Source organism: Eumetopias jubatus, unplaced genomic scaffold (genome assembly GCF_037043125.1).
Source record: "Eumetopias jubatus isolate StellerSeaLion01/CBP00866 unplaced genomic scaffold, mEumJub1_p1.0 scaffold_2, whole genome shotgun sequence".
In the NCBI taxonomy this organism is placed as follows: Eukaryota; Metazoa; Chordata; class Mammalia; order Carnivora; family Otariidae; genus Eumetopias; species Eumetopias jubatus.
This window is the reverse complement of record NW_028274808.1, coordinates 36,715,847-36,740,638: the sequence shown is the minus strand read 5'-3', so window position 1 is coordinate 36,740,638 and position 24,792 is coordinate 36,715,847. Positions and strand designations below refer to the sequence as shown.

The 24,792-nt window shown below is 34.2% G+C and overlaps 1 protein-coding gene across 1 annotated transcript in view; it reads left to right on the top strand.

Annotated features, from left to right (window-relative positions):
• ADAM18 (ADAM metallopeptidase domain 18) overlaps positions 1 to 24,792 on the top strand; it is a 175,822-nt gene that overhangs the window by 76,243 nt on the left and 74,787 nt on the right. Inside the window, exons 12-15 of the mRNA XM_088021313.1 lie at positions 1,847 to 2,030; positions 9,746 to 9,841; positions 16,848 to 17,046; positions 23,970 to 24,075. Coding sequence (XP_087877439.1) covers positions 1,847 to 2,030; positions 9,746 to 9,841; positions 16,848 to 17,046; positions 23,970 to 24,075 — 585 coding nt within the window. The remainder of the gene's footprint in view (positions 1 to 1,846; positions 2,031 to 9,745; positions 9,842 to 16,847; positions 17,047 to 23,969; positions 24,076 to 24,792) is intronic.

Genomic DNA, 24,792 nt, shown 5'->3' with positions numbered 1-24,792 from the left:
GGTTTTGCCAAGTTAATGTCCATGGGATTCAAAAAGTGTTAGGGCTGCTGGAAAAACTATGTTCCCCTAAAATAATTATTTCAATTTTTCCTAGCCCACCCTTGGAGTTTGGGATTAGAAATTAAAGTACTTTGAAATAGTTGCCTTAGCTCAACTATTTTATAGTTGTCTTTAGACCTGAATGGTAATCTTCCCCACAAAAAGCAAATCAATTAATATTTATTTTGAAATGTCTTGGTCTATTAAAATTCTATATACTTAGGCTAACACATTCATTTCTTCCTTTCCATGGCCATCTTTTAAGCAAAGATTTAAAAAAAATAAATTGCTTTGTATACACTTTAAGCAAAAGTTCCAAGTTCTAATTAGTACTTTTAATTTTTACTCAAAAAGTATGTGACCCAAGTAGAAAATAACCTGTTTCTCTTTTTTCTTTTTAAATTTTTATTTAAATTCTTGTTAATTAACATACAGTGCAATATTGGTTTCAGGATTAGAATTTAGTGATTCATCTAAGTCTCTGTCTATTTTTAAACTAATTTTGTATAAAAAATATCAGTGCTCAAAATTTGAAGCTTTTTGCCTGAGAATGGCCTGCAAAAGTGGAGTGGCACTGATAGCTATTGAAACAAAGTAGTTAAAAGTAATAGAAAATTGCTTAAATAATATTATTCCTTGTGATAGGCTTCCCACTTTCCCGTATTTATTCCATTACAAATGGCTGTCAGTGAAAGCTAAAGCATTCCTTTATTTTCTCGCTCTCCCAACTCCAAAACCTTAGCAGCTGTACATTTATTTCCTTAGAGGCTCAGCTATGGCTGTTTTGGAGTTATTATTTCAGACATGATTGCTTAGATTGACACTGTGCAATAGAAATAAAATGTGACCCACATATGTAATTTTAACTTCTCTAGTAGCTGCATTAAAAATTTTTAAAAATCAGATGAAGTTAATTGCAGTAATATATTTTAATAATATATTTTATTTAATCAATATATCAAAAATATCATTCCAACATTCAATCAACATAAATATTGTTAACTGGATATGTTATATTCTTGTATGTGCATGTGTATTAATAGAGGATGTTTATGAAAGAAAAGAGTCCAGGATTACACCAATGTTATCCACCTGAGAAACCAGAATAGAGTTGCCTGGAATTGAGAATAGTGAATGGCACAGTCTTGGCTTAAAAGACCAGTAGTCAATATTGTACATAGTTTTTAAAAATGTCTATTGGAGATCCATTAGACATATCTTCTAAATATTCCACTAGAAATATAGCTGTGAACATGAAAATAAAAACCTTCACAGAACTTATATTTTAGTGCACAATTTAAGTTACATAAAAACAAATTTAAAAAATACAAATGAGCTTCTTTTTACATGATGCAAAAGTACCATGTAGAATAATAAATATTGACAGTGGAAGAAGAATGCGGGAGGGGACACAATTTTATATAATGTCAAGAAAGACCTCTTTGGAAGATTACATTTGAATAGACATCTGACTGAAATGAGGGAGGGAAGCTTTGGATATATGAGAGAAGAGCATATTAGGTAGACAGAAAGATAGATGATAGATAATAGATGAATGATAGGTAGATATTTAACCATTACACTTTATTGCTTTCCTGGAAAAATACATTTTCAGTGGCATTTTTAAAAAAGAATGTTAAAGATAAATAATGATAAATTAAAATTTATTCATGCTTGTATTCATCTCTGATCAGGTACAAATTTTTCATTTGTCATCTTGCAATTCATATCATTATATATGGGGGTATTATTTAGGTGGAGTTTTATTAGCCTGAGGATTTACCTGAAGATTATTATTTCATTGTAGGGGTTCCAGTGGTATAAAGATTTTTAGCAACTGTAGTGTACATGACTATAAATATTTTGTTTCAAAATTTGAGGCTAAATGTCTTCAGAACTTTTCAAATTTGCAACCGGTATATCAAAATCAATCAGTATGTGGTAATGGGATTTTGGAACCTAATGAAGAATGTGACTGTGGCAGCCAAGAGGTAAGCAATAAAAGTTGGGATTTGAGCATAATTTCTTGTGTTTCTAATAAATGGTTGTCATGGTATATATGGGATAATATATGAAATTATGTCTTTAATATAGAACTTAGATATGAAAATGAGTGTAAGTTTTAGGATACATGAATCACTTTTCCAACCCTCTTCAATTGAGAAAACAAGTAAGTCATGAAAACTTGGTTTGCACACACTGTTCCCAAGTATACCAGTGGAGAGGTTTTGCACATATAGGCTAAGTGCTTGACTTTTTATCCTCTACTTATTTCCTAACTCATGTGACCCCAGTGTGTTTTCTCTACAAACTTTTCCTGAATTTGGTCCAAATTTTCCCATCTCTTTTGGTTGCAAGAATGGTGAAACATATAACAGATTTTTTTTAATCCTCAAGCATTCTTGCATTTCCAAGTTTCAGGATGATCAAAACTTGTTCTATTTGCTCACTTCTAAATATAGATATCCATTCTACCATGGTCTTATTAACCAAATACTCTCTGTAGACTATTCTCAACAGATAAGACCACATATTTAATCTAATATCATTATGTAATATTTTGCAATTCCTCTCTATTTAAATAAAATAAAATTTAACGATTAGTCCCCCAGCAGTTACATGATTTTCTTATCCACCTACAAAAAGAGCTGACCACCATCTGTTTACATAACATTAAATCTCTACAAGTTATCTTAATCCCCCACTATTCCCAAAAGTTTATGTGTGTGTGTGCGTGCACGTACATGCATATGTGTAGGTTTTCCATTTATCTTAGGTTTTTCTTTCTTTCTTTCTTTCTTTCTTTCTTTCTTTCTTTCTTTCTTTCTTTCTTTCTTTCTTTCGAGAGTGGGGTGGAGAGGGACAGGAGAGAGGGAAAGAGAGAATCTCAAGCAGGTTCCACATCCAGTGTGGAGCCCAATGCAGGACTTGATCTCACAACCCTGAGATCGTGACCTGAGCCAAAATCAAGAGTCAGACACTTAACCAACTGAGCTACCCAGGCAGCCAGTTATCTCAGATTTTCTAATGTCATTTTACTTTTCTGATTAGTGGTACTATGCTCATCTCATATTCATATCCTCCTAAATATAGCGCCTATTGCCTCCCAAAAGGTCTGGTTATTTTTAATGAAGGATAGAATGAAGCAACATAATCTGGAGCTATGATTGCACATTATGAGCTTCCACAACTACAGGCTTTAAGCAGAATGTCCTTTATAGCGGATACTGTCAGTGTCCTACCAGTATCTTCTCAGCATTGATTGTTCCTGGAGAGAGTATTTGGTTCAAGTATCAGACTTTTTGTTGGAGTGCTTCCTCTGGTCTCAATAGCATGCTCAGCTTTTAGCAGGGTGGGCCTAAAGCACTTGGGGCTAATGATCAGTCCACAAATAATTATGAAGTGTAGTTGGTGAATAAATGCCCCAGATTCCTTACCCCTTATAAGGAAATTCTCTGAGATATGCTCTATATCAGAGTTGTGCAAACTGCCCAGTAGGTCAAATTCAGCTGCCACCTACTTTTGTAAATGGAACCTTATTGGAATGCAGCCGTGTCTATATGTTTGCATATTGTCTATGGCTGCTTTTGTGCTATAATGGCAGAGTTGAACACTTGCAATAGAAGCCATATGGTGAGGAAATGTTTTGATGTCCTCTGTTTCATATCATTTCCTAGAGGTACCTGTGGGGTTTAGCTTTAGCTCAAAAGAGCAGTAACCAACTCACAAACCCACACATACCACTGCCCGGCTTCCATTCCCTAATATCTGTACTCCCATGACAGTATTTTCGTGGTTGGTAGAATGGACCTTCAAAGATGTCCTCACTTTAATTAGTGGACTTGTGGATATGTTACTTTGCAGAAGGAATTAAGGTTATGGACTTTAAGATGAGGAGATTATCCTGGAGTATATGGGTAGGTCCAATCCAATCAAATGAGCCCTTAAAAACAGAGAACCTTCTCCAGGTGAAGTCAGAGAGATGTGGCAGAAGACTCAAAAATACTTGAAGAGAGAGAGACCCAACCTGCAGTTGCTGAAGGAAGACACATGGAAGCACAGAAGGAATGCAATTAGTTTCTAGGAGAAAAACATGCTCTTGGCTGATAGCCAGCAAGGAAACAGGAATCTCAGTCTTATAACCACAGAAACTGAATTTGGAAGAATCTGAATGAGACTTGAGGTGAATTGCTTCTCAAAGCCTCCAACAAGAGACATAGCCTTATTAACATCTTGATTTTACCCTTGTGAGACTACAAGCAGAGGATCTGGACTAGTTTATGTACTTGAATTTCTGATCTATAGACTATAAGATAATTAATTATTTTTAAGTTGCTAAGTTTTTGGTATTTTGTGACAGCCTCATTAGGGAACTATTACACTTTCCAAATAAATTACTTATATGCATCCTTGTTTCAGAGTCTGTTTCTTAGGCAACTAAAACCAAATCAACTGGTACCAGAAGTTTCCTAGGAAGCAGACACCGAGGATAGGATTCTGAAAGTGCATGTATTGTTGGCCAGATGGCAAAATGTACTCATTTCTTAGTTTGGGACGTTTGAAATGATGGACTTTAGAAACTTAAACCTTCAAATTCCTGGGAAACCCCTGGGCTGGGAAGTGACCGCTAGCCCCATGGTGGAGGAAGGCAACCTTACATTGCCTAGAGGCCATACAAAGACTCCACATGAGATGAATGTCTCACAAGATGATGCTTGTTCTTTTCAAGATCTGTCCCTGCCTTACCTCATTGGTTCTAGACTATGTCAAGTCTAAATATAACCCAAGTGAGGAAGTACTCTCTGCTATTACAATAAAGAGATTATTTTTAAGAACATACTGATATGTATAGACAAAAACCTGGATAATATGCAGGAATGGATGCTAAGAATGCTGTCCCCAAGGTATTGAAATATAGGCCTGGATAAGGTAGCGTCTATTGATGGGGGATACTCTCTAGTGAATCAAGATTTGGTAGGCAAGGAGACCCATGGCCAGCCTTGATTTGCTGCTGGATGAATCCTTGAAGATTGCAGTCTGACCCAGAATAAAGGAGGTGGATATGCCAGTATGTCTTTATTTTTATTTTTTTATTGTAAGAACTACCTTAATAGAGAAATATGGAAGGGGTCAAAAGCTCAGAATAGTGATCATATTATAATAAAATATAAGAGTACCAAATCTAGCACCCAATTATTTGTGTGGCTCACAGGGTACTGCTTTCACTAAGGCAATGAAAAAATGCACTACTAAGGAGGTACTAATATTGTTGAAAATCTCAGTGGTAACTTTCTTTTATAGACAACAGTTAATGGCTGGAAGTGTCATTACAGAATTGGGCACCCTGGTGTCACTGGAAATCACTGAATACCAAAATAGCAGAGGCCAAGTGGCAGTACTTAACGATAACAGCCAAAATGGATGAAATTAGCATAAAGGGAAGGAGAGGCAGAGATGGCGACTACTGGTTTTGACCTGCATGGATTTATACTGATAATTAAGAAAGATCTGGGTAGTCAATTACCATATTTCTTCGTGTATATAACTAAAAATTAAGAAAAAGTGAGCAGAGGATTGATACCAATTACTACAGATCTCTTGATAATCTCTTGCTACATTTTCGGACCCAAGCCAGTCTCAGAGCTTGAGTTCATTGCTCAGGTAGAGGATGAAATCCTACAATGCTCCAGTAAGGACAGAAAGCAGCAATTTCCTCAATCATTCCCCTCTCCAACAGAGTGACCTATAGTCTTTTACTGAGGTAACTGTACACTGGGGAAGGGGGAACACCCAGATCATTGTAGGATGATTCAAGTACAGAATCTTTGCTCATGATATTTACATGAGAGGACCCAACACATCATCTTTAGTAGAGTGAGGGTATAGAGAGTCCAGGTAATACCTGGAGTCTTTGAAAAAGGCCACCTCACAGTAGGTTCAGTGGACCCCAGGTTCTCACTGATTCTGTATCAAAGCATCCTGCAACCAAATGTAAGTTGTTTGAACAAATAGATAGTCAGAAATGCCCCTATTGACACTAATAAAAAAATTCAGCAACAACAGTAACTAAGATGGGACATCAATATAGATCTTATGTAACATGACATTAAAATGGTAAGATGATATCATGAACAACATTATACTTCTAAACTTAACAACCTAGATTAAATGGACAAATTCTTTGAAAAAAAGCATTTGCAAAAACCAACATGAGTAGACATTTAAAATGTGAATAGCATTATTAAGAAAATTATGCTAAGGAAATCCTATTTTCTCATCAAAACTTGTCATCAAAGAAAAGTCCATACCACATGGCTCTCCTGGTGATTTTTTCTTAATTAATTAAAGCACAATATAGAGAATATAGTCAATGATACCATAATAGCATTGTATAGTGACACATGGTAACTATACTTGTGGTGAACATAGCAAAATATAGAGAGAAGTTGAATCACTATGATGTACACCTGAAACTAATGTAATATTGTTGTGTCAACTATACTCAAATTAAAAAAAAAGAAGTTATGTTGATTTTATACATTGTCTAAATTATAGAAAAAAGGCAATATGTTCTAACTCATTTTTTTCATCTAGAAATAAAAACTAAGTCTATGCATCCATTTTAATAATTTGAGACAATTCCCATCCCTAGCAAATTAAACACAAATGTGCACACACAAACACACACACATACTGTGATTAAAATAAGGTGGTATTGGCAAAAAAAATACAAAAAATTTAAAGTGAATATAGTCCATATCTTAATCATTGCTGGATTGCCAGTACATAGACTAGCATCTGGTACATACAAGGTACTCAACAAATACTTGTTGATTCAATGAATGTGTGGATAGTGTAATTATCTTTATAATTATGTATCATTTGTATCAATGAATAAGGATTAGCGTATTTAGAATATCCATTAGTCATAATAATACTTGGAGAGTTTATTCAAAAGATTTTCTTAATGAAAGCTAAGGAAGAATATAAGGAATTTTTATAGAAAAAAATGATTTGGAGGAAACCTTGCCTTAACAAACATCAAGCATACTTTGAGGCTGTTTAACTGCATTCACTGTTGTATTGGGCTATTGTCATAAGAAATGAAAATTGGCATCTTTATTTATTTATATATCAACACATATCTATCAAGTGATTTAACTAAATATGTAAAAGTTACATAGATATATAACATTCAGTTTCAAGATGGAAATAGATAATGTCAGATTGTTTATCTATAAATCCAGTGCATTCATTATGAGAAAGGGAGAAGCAACCCCTGATGTGCAGGATCTGGCCAAATAATATCAGCTGGGCTTTGGTGCTACTAGGATTTGGCCTGACGTGGATGGGTTGTGGGGTTCTCCTGTTGAACATAAATAATTTCATAAAAGCTCAACATCTGTGATCATGATGGATGAAGAAAAAAAGCAAGGCCACTCTCTATGTCTGAATACAGGTAAAACTTGGAAATTGTTCAGGTCACAGAAATGACCAAACACCCTCCTATCCTGGCTAATGTGAGTAATTCCTGCTCCTTTACCAATTTCAGCTTTAATTAGTATGTCCTTCCTCTTCTAGATAAGCATTATTAAGATACCCAATCAGAGATATACCACTTCTTTTCTGATAGCATCTACTCTGGCAAAGCCCAGAGTCCTTATATGCCCCAAATTACCCAACACGAGCCCAAATTCTGTAATTGTGTGTTCTCCTTTGCTGACACTAGTAATAAATCCAACTTGCTGAACTACAGATGTATTCCAGGTGGTCTTTGGCAGAATGGATGGACATCTATATCTTCATAAATATCCCTCATTTTACACAAATGAAATTCTGTTTTATATACCCACCTACACATGTAGAGTGTGCATTTGTTCTTGAATACACAAATATAATGACAAGTAATAAATATTTGGGCAAATATCCCACAAAATATAGAGGGATACATTTCAGAAAAAATAAATCTGTAAGTTTTAAATAGCAATAAAAATATTATAATAAAGCATTGATAATAGTCTTTGCATAACGGAGGTCTTGGTAAAGAGACATAAAACCAATAGTCATAAAAAAACAAAAAAATTAAAAAAATAGTCATAAAGAAAAGATTACAAATTTCACAAAATGACAGGCACCATTAACAAGACAAAAAATAGACTGCAAACAAATGTTATAAACATATAGAAGAGAGAAAGAATAACTGGATACTATGTAAAAGCTTTTCCCACTATTTAGTGGGGAAAAGAAGGAAAAACAAACAAAATACTCAAAGTGGTCAAAAGAAATGATTATTTAATTCATAATGTACAAAATTAAAATTCATGCTCACAATCACTAGTAATTAAAGAAATGATAACAGAAAATGAGACATTTCCCCATTAGCTCATTGTAAGTTAAATTGATTTGGTCATAATTAATATTGATAAATATGGTTGGGAGAATATCTTCATTTACTGTCCATGAAAGAATACACACACACACACACACACACACACACACACACTCTAATAATGATACAGAAATTACCTCTGGAGAATCTGGGAAGTATAGCAACAATTTCAAATTTTACTCTATATTTTCTATATTATTTCTAGGATGGGAATATTTATAAATATATATCTATTGACATAAAGACATGAAAAAGCAGAAACAAATGGAAAATTAGAAATCAAGAAGAATCTTACCTTTATGTTAAAGGATAAGATCTTTGAAACTGCTTTTTTGAGTAAATAGAAAATGTTTGATTTTTGATTTTTTATTATTTTTTTAATTTAAATTTATTTTATTATGTTACAGTAGTCACCATACAGTACATCATTAGTTTTTGATGTAGTGTTCCATGATTCATTGTTTTCGTGTAACACCGTGTTAAGAATATAAAAATATTAAAAAATTATATAAATGCAATTTATTTACATAGAAACAATATTTAGTTTAAATTATTACTTCATTTGCATTAGAGTTGACTGTCATTTACCTTGTAAAAGTACATAGGGGCAGCTGGGTGGATCAGTCCGTTAAGTGTCTGCCTTAGGCTCAGGTCACGATCCCAGGGTTCTGGGATCAAGCCCTGCAATGGGGCTCGCTGCTCAGCAGGGAGCCTGCTTCTCCCTCTCCCTCTCCCTCTGCCTGCTGTTTCCCCCTCCTTGTGCTCTCTCTTGCTCACCCTCTCTCTCTGTCAAATAAATCTTTTAAAAAATTTAAAAAAATATTTAAAAATTTTAAAAATAAAAATCCATATATTTATTAACATATTCTTTTTTTGTTAATTTCATTACAGTAAAACATGACACATGATTATTAAACTAAGTGTATTTTAAGTGTAACTATTGCTTAACTCTACTTTAACTTTATTCACAAAATGAAGCCGGAATAAATAAATCACTAAGACAATTGGGGAAGTTTTTCTCTTGGAAACTCACACTTTTCTTCCTCAAAGATACATTTCTATGTTGGTAATTTATGAATTAATTATCAATGATTTTAAGTAATAAATGTTACTGATCAACTGCTGTTTTAGATGTTATTTAGTTTTTATAGTTATATGTTCTTTTGGACATTCTAGAAATAATAAAACAATAAAACTTCACTGAATATATTGTATAATTGAAAAGTTGAACACAAAAATGTATAAATAGAAGCTAAGATTAATAAATAAGAGCTGTTAAGTGGTTGAACTACAATAATATTTCTTATGAAATTTTAGGAATGTCAGTTTAAGAAGTGCTGTGATTTTAATACATGTAAACTGAAAGACTCAGCAAGATGTGGCTCTGGACTATGCTGTACATCAAACTGTGAGGTAAGTTTCCAACATTTATGAAAAAGAAATTAAACTGTGATCATAGAAGTCTATATTAATTAAATTATTGTGGCATTGATAAAAAGAATATAGAACTAATTCAGTGTAACAAAATGAAGAGTCCATAAACAACCACAAGTAAAAAGGAAAACTACTGTGAATTAAAGAATGCATCACAAATAGGTACTGATTATTCTGTTGTGTTCAAACCACAGTTTACCATCTTCTAAATTATGAGATAAAGGAAGAGTAAACATATATACATTACTATATCAAAATATTATCAATTCTCAAGAAATTGTGAAGTCAAATAAATGGTAAATGACCATGGAAAAATTGTAACACAAATAGACATATTGTGTAGCAGACAAAATGTGTAGCATACAGAATATGCAAAGAACTCTCAGACATTGATAAATAAAAGGCAAATCACACACACACACACACACACACACACACACACACACAGGCAAAGGGGGTGCTTAGACAATTTATAACAATGAAAGTAGAATTGTTCAATTTCTGTACTTTATCTGCAGTCATTAAGGTAAACACAAATAAAAAGAATACTGTATCATAAATTAGTCATCCAAATGGTAATCTTAAAAACAACAGTGTCAGATATTAACCAAAGAGAAGGGATAAAGATCATTTTTGGAGAGTGTTTGTGGAATTTTGAATTGCTACAATCCCTTTAAGGTGAGCAATATTTGAATATCTCTGAACAGAGTATAAATTACCAGTTTCTCTCTTATGTACATATGGTAGAAATATGCACATGTATGGAAAGTTCAAAAAAGAACATTAATTAAAGAACTGTTCACAGTAGCAAAAAATAAACAATATTTATTAGCATTTGAATGGTTATATAAATTATTGTATATTATATAAGAATTAATAACTGCAGGCTAAATATGGGTGCACTAATATGATATCATTTTTTAAGACATGTTTGGATGAGAAATCAAGTTCAATAATGCAAAACATTTTATAATTCCAATTCTGATATATTATATACACATAAATATACCATACGTTCTTTTTGCCCAATTTTTCAATTAAGGTATAACTTACTATACTATAATTTTATTATAGTAAAATTCTTTTAGTGAATGATTCTGAGTGTTATAACAAACTTTCAGTCTTATAGTTAGCACCACAATCAAGGGATAGGTAATTTTATCACCACTCCCAAAAAGTCACCATGTGCCTCCTTGTATTCAATCCACACCTACACCCACAGACCCTGGTAACTACAGATCTGTTTCTGCATCTGTAATTTTCCTTTTACAGAAATATAAATTGAATCATATGTACAAACATTGTAATTAGGCATGTTAGCATAACGCATTTGAGACTCATTCATGTTGTGGTGCTTGTTAGTGGCCCATTCCTTTTTTGTTTGTTTAGTTTGTGTTTTCAAAATAGGTATTTATTATTATGGTATATAGAATGGTAGTTTCTATAGATGGTATAGAAACTAACTCACAAACATTCCATATAACTTGGTTAGAATGTACAAAGATATGGCAGGAGGCAGAATCCCTACAGTGATTTTAAAAAATACAAATTTAAGTGTTATTGAAGTTATATAGACAGTGAGGATTACAGAATAAATAGTAAACAAACACCTGTGTATAATTTTGCAAAGCAAAAATCATTAGTTTTGTATGTTTTCACTTTGTTTCAGCTTTTCCAAAACACTTTTAAACACAAAAGTTGAGGGGAGCCTGGGTGGTTCAGTTGGTTAAGCATCTGCCTTTGGCTGGGGTCATGATCCTGGGGTCCTGGGCTCGAGCCCTGCATTGGGATCCCTGCTCAGCGGAGAGGCTTCTTCTCCCTCTCCCTCTGCCCCTCTCCCCCTACTCGTATTCTTGCTCACTCTGCTCTCTCTCTCAAATAAAGATATAAATAAATAAATAATCTTAAAAAAAACCCCACAAAAGTTGAAAAATTTCCAGTTACCTGAAACTCTAAAAAGCAGCATCATTCAAATAGTGGTTAACTCACAAATGGGTATACAACAACCACTACTAACCTCACAATTACTCAGGCATGTCAGAGTACAATCCAAGGCAGAACCAGTGGCAGCATCTCTGACAGTTAAGAGAAAAAGGCATGAGGAATGGTATGCAGCCCAGGGCATTCAGGTGCTTGCTTGTGGAAAAAGGGTCAAAACTGAAGTGACTTTCCTTACAGAATCCAAAGTCCTAATTAAAAGCAGCTCCTTTAAACACCTAAATCTTTTTTGTTTCCCTCCTCATCAGTAATACACATATGGCACAAAGTCTTCATACAAAAGAGAAAATTTTCAAAATTGTATTTTATCTCAATGCTAATAACAACCAGTTTAGCAGAAAGAACTACAAAATGCAAATTTTAAAAGGTTGCTTATTAATGGAACTATAGACTAAGGTAGGAGCCAATTGGGTTTCCCAAAAAACAAAACAATTCTAATTCATTTTAAATTAGAGATCTGATGTCAACACTATTTTTAAAAGCCTTTAAGAAGAAAAAGAAGGCCATTATATCCACATCAAAGTTTTGTTATCTATATAAGTTGACCTATTTTCAAATAACTGACATAATTTAGTGTTTAAATTAGCTTTTTAAGCAACAAAGGCAAAGCAAAGTGCCTACTGAACTATACACTTTATGATTGATATGGCAAATGTGTATTTTACCACAATTAAAAATAAAGAAAAGAAGGCTACCTTTTGATAATATATGAGTAATGACACCACAGTATCATGCAAAGCACAGGTACATAAGCCTGCTTTCTTATCAGACTTGCACCAGAGATTGGTGAAGCAGACTGGGCATATACACCAAAGCTGAGGCAATGCCTGGATTGTACTTCAAGATCACACTGACCGAGGGCTTTGGCATCTGCAGAAGCAGGGACATTCTCTCCAGGTGGCTATTCCTTCTGGAAGAGCTCTTTGATCTGAGTTGACTGGCCATAGAGTTCATTCCTTTTTTATTGCTGAAAGTATTGCAGGTATCATAAGGTTGTACCAGAGTCTGCTAATACATCCTCCTCCAGTTGAGGAACATTTCAGGCATTTTCAGGTTTTGGTGATGAAAATACAGCTGCTATAAATAATATTCCTAAGCAGGGTTTGTATGAACATAGAGTTTTACTTCATTTATAAGATACATATGGTAAATGTATACGGAGCTTTATATAGGAAACCAAAGACCTGTTTTCTAAAGTAGGTACACTATTGTCAATTCCCATCAGCCTTTTATAAGATCTACAGTTGCTCCAAAAATTAAATGTAAACTCTAAAAGTATGCAACATGTAGCTTCATTTTATTTTTGCTGTTGGTTTTTTAAAATTTTATTTTCTTATGTTATGTTAGTCACCATACATCACATCATTACTTTTTGATGTAGTGTTCCATGATTCATTGTTTGCATATAACACCCAGTGCTCCATGCAATATGTGCCCTTCTTAATACCCATCACCAGGCTAACTTATCCCCCCATTCACCCTCCCCTCTAAAACCCTAGTTTGTTATTGGTTTTTATTTACACTTTAAAAATAATTTTACTGGTTGTCCCATAGTTTACAAATCTTTGATTAATCAGAGTCTGATTTCATAAAATATACCACTTCACATGGAGTGAATGGGTCTTATAATAGGACACTCTCATATACTAGAAATGCAAAATACATTGTTACTATTTTTGCTTTATATAGCTTTTATCTTTTAGAGAAGTAAAATAAGGGAAAAATGAATTTAATAACTAACAATAATTATTCCATTTTTTACTCTTAATTTCCTTTTGTATTTTAGATTTCTGTTTATTATCATATTATTTGTGCCTGAAGACCTCCCTTTATGATTTCTTGTAATTTAGGTCTGCTGAAAATGAATTCTCTCAGTTATTATTTGCCTTAAGGAAGTCTTTATGTCTCATTAATTTTTGAAATATAGATTTTGTAGGTATAGGATTTTAGGTTGAAATACTCTTTTTTTTAATTTCATCACTTTTAAGACACCACTTCATTCATTACTCATCTTTGTCTCAGTCTATTAAGTATTAATTCAATTAAACAGAACTGTAGAGTGGGGGGGAAGGGGGTAAACTTCCCTATGAAAAGCAATAGATAAAGTACTTCACAAGCCATATAAATTTGATAATAACTGTAATCTTTATCTGAGCTATGCAAGGAGGTCTTTCTATTTTCAGATAATACTACATATAATGATGTTGATAGCTATTACATACGTTGTTTACCATGTGTTGTTCTAAGCACTTTTTACTTTAACTCAGTTTTTTTTTCAAATTTTTATTTAAATTTTAGTTAGTTAACATACAGTGTAATATTGGTTTCAGGAGTAGAATTCAGTGATTCATCCTTATATGTAACACCCAGTGCTCATCATAACAAGTACCCTTCTTAATACCCATCACCCATCTAGCCCATCCCCCACCCACATCCCTCCATCAACCTTCAGTTTGTTCTCTATTATTAAGAGTATCTTATGGTTTGTTCCCCCCCCCGATATGTTCATATTTTGTTTCTTAAATTCCACATGTGAGTGAAATCATTGTGTTTGTCTTTCTCCTACTTATTTCCCTTAACATAATACATTCTAGCTCCACCCATGCCACTGCAAATGACAAGATTTCATTCTTTTTGATGGCTGAATAATATTCCATTGCATATATATATGCCACATCTGCTTTATCTATTCATCAGTTGATGGACATTTGGGCTGTTTCCATAGTTTGGCTATTGTTAATCATGCTGCTATAAATATTGGGGTACTTGTATTCCTTCAAATCTTTATTTTTGAATCTTTTGAATCTTTAAATATCTAGCAGTGCAATTGAGGTATCATAGGGTAGTTCTATTTTTAACTTTTTGAGGAACCTCCAGACTGTTTTCCATAGTGGCTGCACCAGTTTGCATTCCCAACAGTGCAATAGGGTTCCCCTTTCTCCACATCCTCACCAACACCTGTTGTTTCCTGACTTGTTAATTTTAGCCATTCTGACAGGTGGTGAGGTGATCCTCATTGTGGTTTTGATTTGTACTTCCCTGATGATGAGTGATGTTGAGCATTTTTTCATGTGTCTCTTAGCCATCTGGATGTCTTCTTTGGAAAAATGTCTATTCATGTCGTGTGCCCATTTCTTAACTAGATTATTTGGGAGCCATCATAAAGACCATGTACAAAAGACCCACAGCTAATACCACCATCAATGGGGAAAAACTGAGAGCCTCTCCTCTACAGTCAGGAACAAGACAGGGATGTCCACTCTCACCATTACTATTTAATACAGTGCTAGAAATCTTAGCCTCAGCAACCAGACAACAAAAACAAATAAAAGCCATCCAAATAAGCAAGGAAGAAGTACAGCTTTCACTGTTTGCAGATGACATGATACTTTATGTAGAAAACCCAAAAGACTCTGCCAAAAAATTGTTAAAACTAATACATGAATTCAGCAAAGTCACAGGATGTAAAATCAATGTGCAGAAATCTGTTGCATTTCTATACACCAATAATGATACAGCAGAAAGAGAAATCAAGGAATTGATGCCATTTACAATTGCACTGAATACCATAAGATGTCTAGAAATAAACATAACCAAAGAGGTAAAAGATCTGTACTCTGAAAACTGTAGAACACTGAGAAAGAAATTGAAAAGGACACAAATAAATGGAAAAACATTCCATGCTCTTAGACTGGAAGAACAAACATTGTTAAAACATCTATACTACCCAAAGCAGTCTGCACATTAAATGCTATTCCTATCAAAATACCAATAGCATTTTTCACAGAGCTAGATCAAACAATCCTAAAATTTGTATGGATCCACAAAAGACCCCAAATAGCCAAAGCAACCCTGAAAAAGAAAAGCAAAGCTGGAGGCATCATGATTCCAGACTTCAAGCTATATTACAGAGCTGTAGGCATCAAGACAGTATGGTACTGGCACAAACATACAAAGATCAATGGAACAGAATAGAAAACGCAGAAATGGACCCCCAACTATATAGTCACTAATCTTCGACAAAGCAGGAAAGAATATCCAGTGGAAAAAAGACAGTCTGTTCAACAAATGGTGTTGGGAAAACTGGACAGCAACATGTGGAAGAATGAAACTGGACCACTTTCTTATACCATACACAAATATAAATTCAAAATGGATAAAAGACTTAAATGTGAGTCCTGAAACCATTAAATCCTAGAGGAGAACACAGGCAGAAAGCTCTTTGACCTCAGCCATAGCAAATTCTTACTACACATGTCGCCAAAGGCAAGGAAAACAAAAGCAAAAATGAATTATTGGGACTTCATCAAGATTTTCCTTCTGCACAGCAAAGGAAACAACAAAACTAAAAGGCAGCCTATAGAATGGGAGAAGATATTTGCAAATGAAATATCTGATAAAAGGTAGTATTCAAAATCTATAACAAATGTATCAAACTCAACACTCAAAAAAACAAATAATCCAGTTTAACTCAGTTTAATACTACCAAAATCATTCTCTGAGAGAATGATTATCATCCTGAGTTTACAAACGAAGCAACTGCCAGTGAGAGAGATTATGTATCTCACCCACACAAACTAGTGAAAATCCAAGCAAGAAATTAAAAACAGGCAATTAGGCTCTTGTTCACTTCAAGAACAAAAATGTAGAGGCATTGTTCTTCCAATTTTGAGGAACAGGTATGTGTTACCCATTTAGGCTCCTCCCAAATGCAGGTTGAGTCAGATGGCTTCCCAATGCAGAACGCAGAATGGTTATAAACCCTCTGTCAGAAGGGATCATTTTACATCTGAGGTAGTTACTTTCCTTCAGGCTTCATAATCAATACTGTACCTGACATTTCCTTCAGAGAACTCACAACCTTGGGAATTCCATGATTCCCCCAAATATCAATAATTAGGCATATTTTATTTGATAAATCCCTTCACTAAGTAAGTAAGAAGAGTCATTCACAAGAACATGATTTTCTTTTTCTTTTTCCTCCTAGATATCAGTAGCAGGCACTCCATGTAGAAAGAGTATTGATCAAGAATGTGATTTTACAGAATATTGCAATGGAACATCTAATAATTGTGTTCCTGACACTTATGCATCAAATGGAATGTTGTGCAGGTTGGGAACTGCATATTGTTATAATGGACGATGCCAAACTACTGATAACCAGTGTGCCCAGATATTTGGAGAAGGTATTGCTTTTTCTTATATATTTCTTTTACCTTAAATTTGGTTTCCTCTATATGATAAAATACATATCACACGACTCTAGAAGTTGAAGAACTTGAATCTCAAGCTCAATAAAGGTGATGGGTATTGAGGAGGGCACGTACTGCATGGAGCACTGGGTGTTATACGAAAACAATTAATCATGGATCACCACATCAAAAACTAATGATGTATTGTATGGTGACTAACATAACATAATAAAAGAAAAGAAAAGAAAAAGAAAAAAATTTGAATTAAGGAAGATGTTTTTAGAGGATAGTAGTATAGTATTGTATAGTATCTCCAGAATAATACCATACATTCCTCTTCTCATGGTTTGATTTTTGCTTTTTGTACTTAGCAACCTGGACAAAAATCCATGTTTACCACTTATAATTTACATAGAAATTGAAATGGCAAATCAGTAAATTCTAGAATTTTACTTAAATTTCTTTTACTTCACATCTTTATGATCTAATTTTAATGGCATAAAACAAGAAGTTCAGAGTAAATTTCCCTCAAGTATAATCATATTTCTTAACTGAGGAACTGCTAGGATAAGAGTAGTCATAGGCCACTGACCAAAATTCATTTTTATATTTTCTTTTTAAACAGTTTTTCCAAGTAATTCAAATGAGAGTTGTGCATATATGCTTGATTTTTATATAGTAACTATTCATAGTATCCCAATGCGATTTTTTAGAGGGATTAAATGAAATGTGAACAGATCAAAATCACTCAGTGAAATGTATTCAGATCAATCATTTACTAATTGAGCAAAAGTAGTATAAGCACCACTTTTCAGTTATTTGCCCAGCAGTAATAAGGTCTATAGTTTATGCCAAATGACATGGTATGCAATTTATATTGTCTTCCTAATTATTTGAAACTTTTCCTTAGTAACAAGTTTCAGATTAGGTGACTTAACCAACATTTAACCAGAGCTGCAGAGCTATAATCTCCTAAATGACAGATCAGTGGTATTTTCTGTAGGCTGTATTTTCAGGATTCCACTTTTTATTTGGTTGTTTCTTCACTGTTTTTCTTTTTCAATGCTTACTTGCATTTAAAAAAATATTATTTGTCATTGTCACAGTAACTTTAGATCAAGGTTTAATATATTATTCAAAAATAAAATTAAATAATACTCTCTATAACATCCATTAAAGATTGTCCAGGCCATACTCTTCTTTTTCATTAAATAAATCTTTGATCCAGAATTGAACTACTTGTCACTTGACATCTTTTTGAGTTCTAATCAAAATAACATTGTTTAAGTAAGACTTAACCATTAATGTGTATTTCCTCCTCTAATATATGCTCTAGTATCCCACAAAACTTACCCAACTGTGTCAAAATTTGATCTTTTGATGTAGTTCATTCATTCATCCCTCCTTTCTTCATTTATTTGGCTACTATCTGGGGGAGGCACTTTTTTCTTATTCTTATGTTACCAAAAACTATAGGGCAAAAGGCTGTACTTAAGACAAGAACACACAAGCTGATAGTATTCAACAAGATGAAAATTGTCACATGGCTATTGTACTCATACAGCTTATGATCAAGAGACAAAGACAGTAAACACATAAATACAAAAGAAATATGAAACCTTTAATTGTGCTAAGTGCAGTTAAAGGAAAGAAAATAGAATGCTGGGGGAAAAATAAGGTGTAGTGGACAAGGGAAATACTGCTTGCTGTCCTCATATAATCTCCAGCTGTCAGTTCACTCCTCCAGAATTTGTCTTAACTGCAGACACCTCACCCCAAAGCACAAATCCAATAATTAATTGAGGTGGGGTATAAAGACCTGACAATTGTGTTCTAATCAGGCACAAATCAAGCACAATTTGTACTCTGGAAGACAGCTACCCATAGGGTTGGTCAAGTCTTTGTTGGACTTGCATTTCTGTTTGACTTCTTATCTGCTCTATCCTGCTTTCTCCCTCTCACATCCAGATGTTCTAATCACTAATAAATAGCTTTCACATTATACCTCATCTAGGTGCTGGCTTCTAGAAGCTTGAACCATAACAGTTGATCCTGAAAATGGTGTGAAAAAGATAGCCTATAAGATCATTTTCAAAACTAAGTTATTTACTGCCAAGCTGTGAATGAGCATGCATCACCGGTGAAAGTGGATAATACCCTCAATGAGTGAACTGGGATAGTAAAAGATAATCCATTAGCTGGTACAATTGAAATGTATGGGGGAAATGGTAACTCTAAGGACAGGTGTATTAGATGGCTATTACTAAGCAACATTGAAATCTAAGAAAAGATAACAAAAAGGTGTTCATTTAAAATCAAAGTGTATGCTGAATGGGCCCCACTGTTAACTCATAAAGAGGTTTTCATCTCTTAAAATAGAATGTTAGAGAAAGTTAAAGACTTAATTATCAAATTAAAGGAATTTCAGAGGAGGGTAAATTCTCAGTCAAGTCTGCTTTACCATGATTAAGGTTCTGGCTGGAAAAAGAATGAGAACTACAATTGGGATAGGAACTGTTGAAAATATGTTCCCCCCAATTTTAGCCTCCACACTTCTCTGAAACTACTAAATTTATGAAGTGGCACAGCTCTGATCCCTCACACCACCACCTGCACCCAATTAAGAATGGTATAAGTATGTTCCCATTGTTTAAAGATAATGTGGAAGCCTATCACTCAAAACACAAATTGTATCCCCATTAGGACCTCTCTCCTAACTGTTCTGGACACTAAAGCTGAAAATTGAGTTAAAGCACTACAAAATAGAGCCAGAATTTGCTGGAACTTATAAGGGAGTAAGGAAAATATACCCCAATGGAGCTGTAGGTCCTAGTTAGCATTTACTGCCAGAATCAAGGGAGTTTACATGAAATTGGATTCTGAGAGTGCTTGATCATAAGACTGGATAGGGGAACATAAGATTAGATAATAGAGCTCATTGTTTTGGGAGCACTCTCCCAGGATAAAAGGAATTAACACCCTGGCTAGGATCCTAGAAGATGATAAAAATTTCTATTAGAATTGTTTCCAGAGGCATGAAAAAAATGAAATGGGATGGCTCACTCCATGAGAAATTTAAATGATGGAATTGCCATGAAATAATAAAGGAAAGAAAGAAAAGTCTCAGGGAAATGGATATACTGTAATGTATATGTTGTAAGTGCAAGGCCAAATAGTCCCAACAGGAAGGCCCAATGCCACAGGGAATGTGGTCCTAAGAGGTGTATCAAAATCACTTTAAGTGTTCATGACTGCCTTCTCTGTAGGCCAGGGGTGATAGGAGGAGATGGTATTATAGAAGTAGGCTCACTGATAGCAATGGGCATGATTGATAAGGTCTTGAAAAAAAAAATCAAGGTCTTGAAAAAAATAAAGAGAGCAGTGCTTGGCTTCCAGAAACCAGATGGATAATATTATTGTAATAAGCAGCAGAGACAGAGTTGCAGACATGGATACCTAGTCTACAGACAATCAGGAAGATAGATAATAGAATATTACCCAGTTTGTACCATCAAAGGAAATTAAAAAATGGAGGACTAGGGGACTGAGTAGAGTTACATTAATAAATGCCATAATTCCATGTCTAAATTCTGAATCTAAGCCAACTTTCAGAACCAAAACTCATTGACTTAAGAGAGGGTTAGAGTTCCAGAAGGGAAACTACACATCACCTTGGCAAGCATACATGCTAACAATTTCTCTAGCACATTCTCAAATGATCCTCAATCATTTAATTATGTATCTGTTCATGTGGGAAATGAAAATACCCAAGCATTTTGGAAACTAGTGGACAAAGAGTGTAAATTGACATAGATACCCAGAAACACAGTGTCATCATGTATCTCTGAGAGTGGGGACTTATAGGGGTTAAGGAATAGAGTCCTTGATAACTTTCAGTGTACAATGGGTCCACTAAGTCCACAAATCCATTTGGCAATTATTTTTTAGTCCTAGAGGATATCATCAGGTTTGACATGTTAATAGTGTGCAATTCTATCATTATGTCCTTGGCCTATTTGGCAAGGCCATGGAGAAAGCCTCTGTAACTGTCTCTTTCCAGAGATTAATGCTATTTTTTTTTAAAGTAGGCTCCATGACCAGCATGGAGCCCAATGTGGTTTTGAGCTCACAATCCTGAGATTAAGACCTGAGCTGAAACCATAGTCAAATGCTCAACTGACTGAGCCACCCAGGTGCCCCAAATTGATGCTATCCTTAAAGATCTAAAGGATGCAGAGGTGGTTAACTGTATATCTACATTTAATTACTCAGCATGATTCTTGCAGAAACCAAATGGCATCAGAAGATAATAATCATCTATTGCAAATGGAGACAAGTAGTAGATTAAATAATTGCACCCACTATGACAGATATAGTGTCTATGCTACAGCAGAATAACATGGCCTCAGATATGTGGTAGGAGTATAGTCACTGATTTGGCAAATATATTCTTTTCCTATTTGAAAAAAGAATTAGAGTTCGCTTTCACATGGAATGGATAATGGCATTAATGTTGAGTTTTGTTGCAGGGTTATTTTTACTCTCCTGCCCTCAATCATAATGTAGTTGTAAGAGATGTAGACATCCTAGAAAATATCACATTGTCTACTCCATCAGTGATTTGTTCTAATCCAGCTAAACAAGCAAAGCATCACTAGAATGTTGGAGCATTAAATATAACACATGTGCTATAAAGGGCAGGAGACAGACTTCCAAATGTTTAGAAATTTGTCATCAGTAAAATTTTTAAGAGTCCAGTGATCAGAGGTATGACCTGACATCCCTTGCAAAGTAAAAGCAAACTGTATGTATCTTGCATCTTATTGAACTAAAAAGTACAACACCTGGTAGTTCTCTTTGGGATCTGAAGGCAGTATATTCCGCATTGCTTCATTTCCCATTTACTAGATGACATGAAATGTTGCTAATGTTGAGCGAGGTGAAAAGCAAAAAAAGGGCTCTGCAGCATGTTCAAGCTGCAATGCAAGCAGCCATGCATTCTGAATTATAAAACACAGCAGCCCCAATAATACCAGAAGTGTGCATTGGGGAAAAAAAATACTATGTGGGGCTTATACCAAGCCTCTTTGGGAGAATGACTGGGCAGTTCTCTGGGCTTCTGGAGGAAGATTGTGCCATCTAAACTGGAGAATTGTACCACTTTGACCAAAAAAAAAACCTCTGGTCACACTAGTGACCCCTGTAGAGCTAAAGAATCTGACTTTCAGACAACAAATATCCATGTGTTCAAGAAGCTACAGCCTAAGCTCAATTATGTCAGATATACTGTTAAGTGGTCAGACAGATAGAAGTCATTCATTCACCTGGATTAAAAGCAGAGGACAGAAGAAAAAATCCATAAGCAGGAAATCCAAAACAGTCACCTTTCTCCCCTATGCATCTTCCTCAGCTCATACTTATGGATACATGGAATTTCACCATGACCAATTACACAAGAAGAACACGCCTAGGCTTATTTTATAGGTGTGTTGGCTCAGTCACTGGTTATAAGTGGGGGTGGGGGGAAATTAGCCATACTGCAACCTCACTTTGGAGGATGCCCTGAAAGATATTGACCATCTGGTCATCCGTTTTTTGTGGAAGGAGAAATGGCCAAAGGTAGATTATAGATATACACATGAACAATGACAAAGGACCTAGTTTGTTGGTGGGGAGCCTGGATGTGGAAAGACTGGAAGATTAGAGGCAAGAGTTCTGGGATAGAAATATGTGGGTAGATACATGGAGATGAAAAATAACATGAAAAACAATGAATCATGGAATACTACATCAAAAACTAATGATGTAATGTATGGTGATTAACAAACATAATAAAATAAAATTTAAAAGAAAGAAAGAAAGAGAAAAGAAAAGAAAAATAATGTGAAGATCTTTGCATTAATCTACAGGTTAGCACCCACCAACAAACACCCACCATTGAAGAGACACAGAACAATGAAATAAGCATAATAATTTGGCTAATTTACATCAGCCAGCAACCATCATTATCCACCCCGATGCCTATAGAATGGACACATTTCTAGACTTTCTCGATTTTTTTTTTTTTTTTGCTACTACCTGTGAAATAACTGATTCTATCCTGAGTTTAGTTCATCTTTTTCTTAAGTACCTTTACCTTCTGGTCAAATACAGCCAAAAATAACCAAGACAGATTCTGTTTCCCTACTTCTTTGCCTAAGACAACAAGTTTATTAAGGCTATTATCTCCCTTTCAATCACTGAGAAGAGAGTTTCTCTAAGTGTTTCACCCTCATGTAGCATGAATTACTCTTCTTTATCCAATGATAGTAATTTTCTTATCACCTACTGCCAGCCTTCAATGACAATGCCACATATTTTAGGCATATTTTACAGGAGAACTCTACTTTGAGTACCAATTTATGTGTTTAATGAAATGGAAACAACTCTAAATATCTCAGATTTACATATCCAAAACAACTATTCTGCTACTCCATATTGCTTTGACTATGATACCCAGATGGACAAATGAACCTCTACTTAAAACATTGCTTATCCCCATCAGAGAAAAAAAAAGAATATAACACTTCTTCTATTCACAAGTCCCACAAGATTTTCTGCCCATAAGTGACATTTCATTAAGAGGGTCAAATTACAAGGTCAAGCTTAATATTCAGTGGATGAGGCAGTATGCATTCCCACAGGGAAGAGTAGCAAATATTTTTAATAATTTAATTCTACTACAATCGATATAATTCTTTTCTGTTATCTGTTAGATAATTGTTTCTTTCTACTTGCATTGACAGGATACACACAGAAAAAAAGAATGACTTTTTTCATATTTTGTTTATGCAGTAAGAGTTTCATTGGTTTTTTATGAACAAAAAATTTAATTTGGATTAAGAATAATAATTTAACAGACACCTTTGAATTTTTAGGTGCTCAAGGTGCTCCATTTGCCTGCTTCAAAGGAATCAATTCTCGCATTGATAAATTTGGAAACTGTGGTTTTAAAAATTCACAACCATTACCTTGTGATCAGAAGTATGTACATAGAAAATAATTGTTTTATTGAGTCATAAAAATTATAGATTTCTTGTCAAGAGACACTAAAGAGTAATGGACAGTAAATTGTATATCAGGAGAATATTTTCAAATAACATTATATATATTGTTCTTCAATGTAATTCAGTTTTCTTTTTCCCTATTTTTTCCTGGATATATTCTAATAATGAGACTAAACAAAAAAAAAAAAGAAAGAAGAAGAAGAAAGAAAAAAAAAAAGACTGATGCTTATTACCAAAGGTAGGAAGTGGGCAAAACTGCCAAAAATCAGAAACTTGTGCACTACATTGATAATTAAAACTGAGTTTTTTAATTAAGTTAATAAATGATAATAACCCTAAAGCAAGTGCTTTGACTTTTAAGACATGAAAGTATTGAAAGGGATAAATTTCCTTTTTGTTTTTGTTGTTTGTTTCCAAAATACTGATATGTAAAGCATGGCAGAGGACTGAATTGGGAGTACTGGAATATTTTTAAGGGATTTATGAAATCCAATAAAGGAGGGCTTAATCCATAACAAATACTTCCTGAATTTCATGGAAGTATTGAAAACAAAAGAATCAAAAATAATAATAACAACAGATAGGAGGTTGACTAAAATGGCAACATAGGAGACTTTGGGATTTTACTCCTACCAGAGACACACTGGATGGTCATATACACATGGAACAATTACTTTTAAAAGAAATCCAGAAA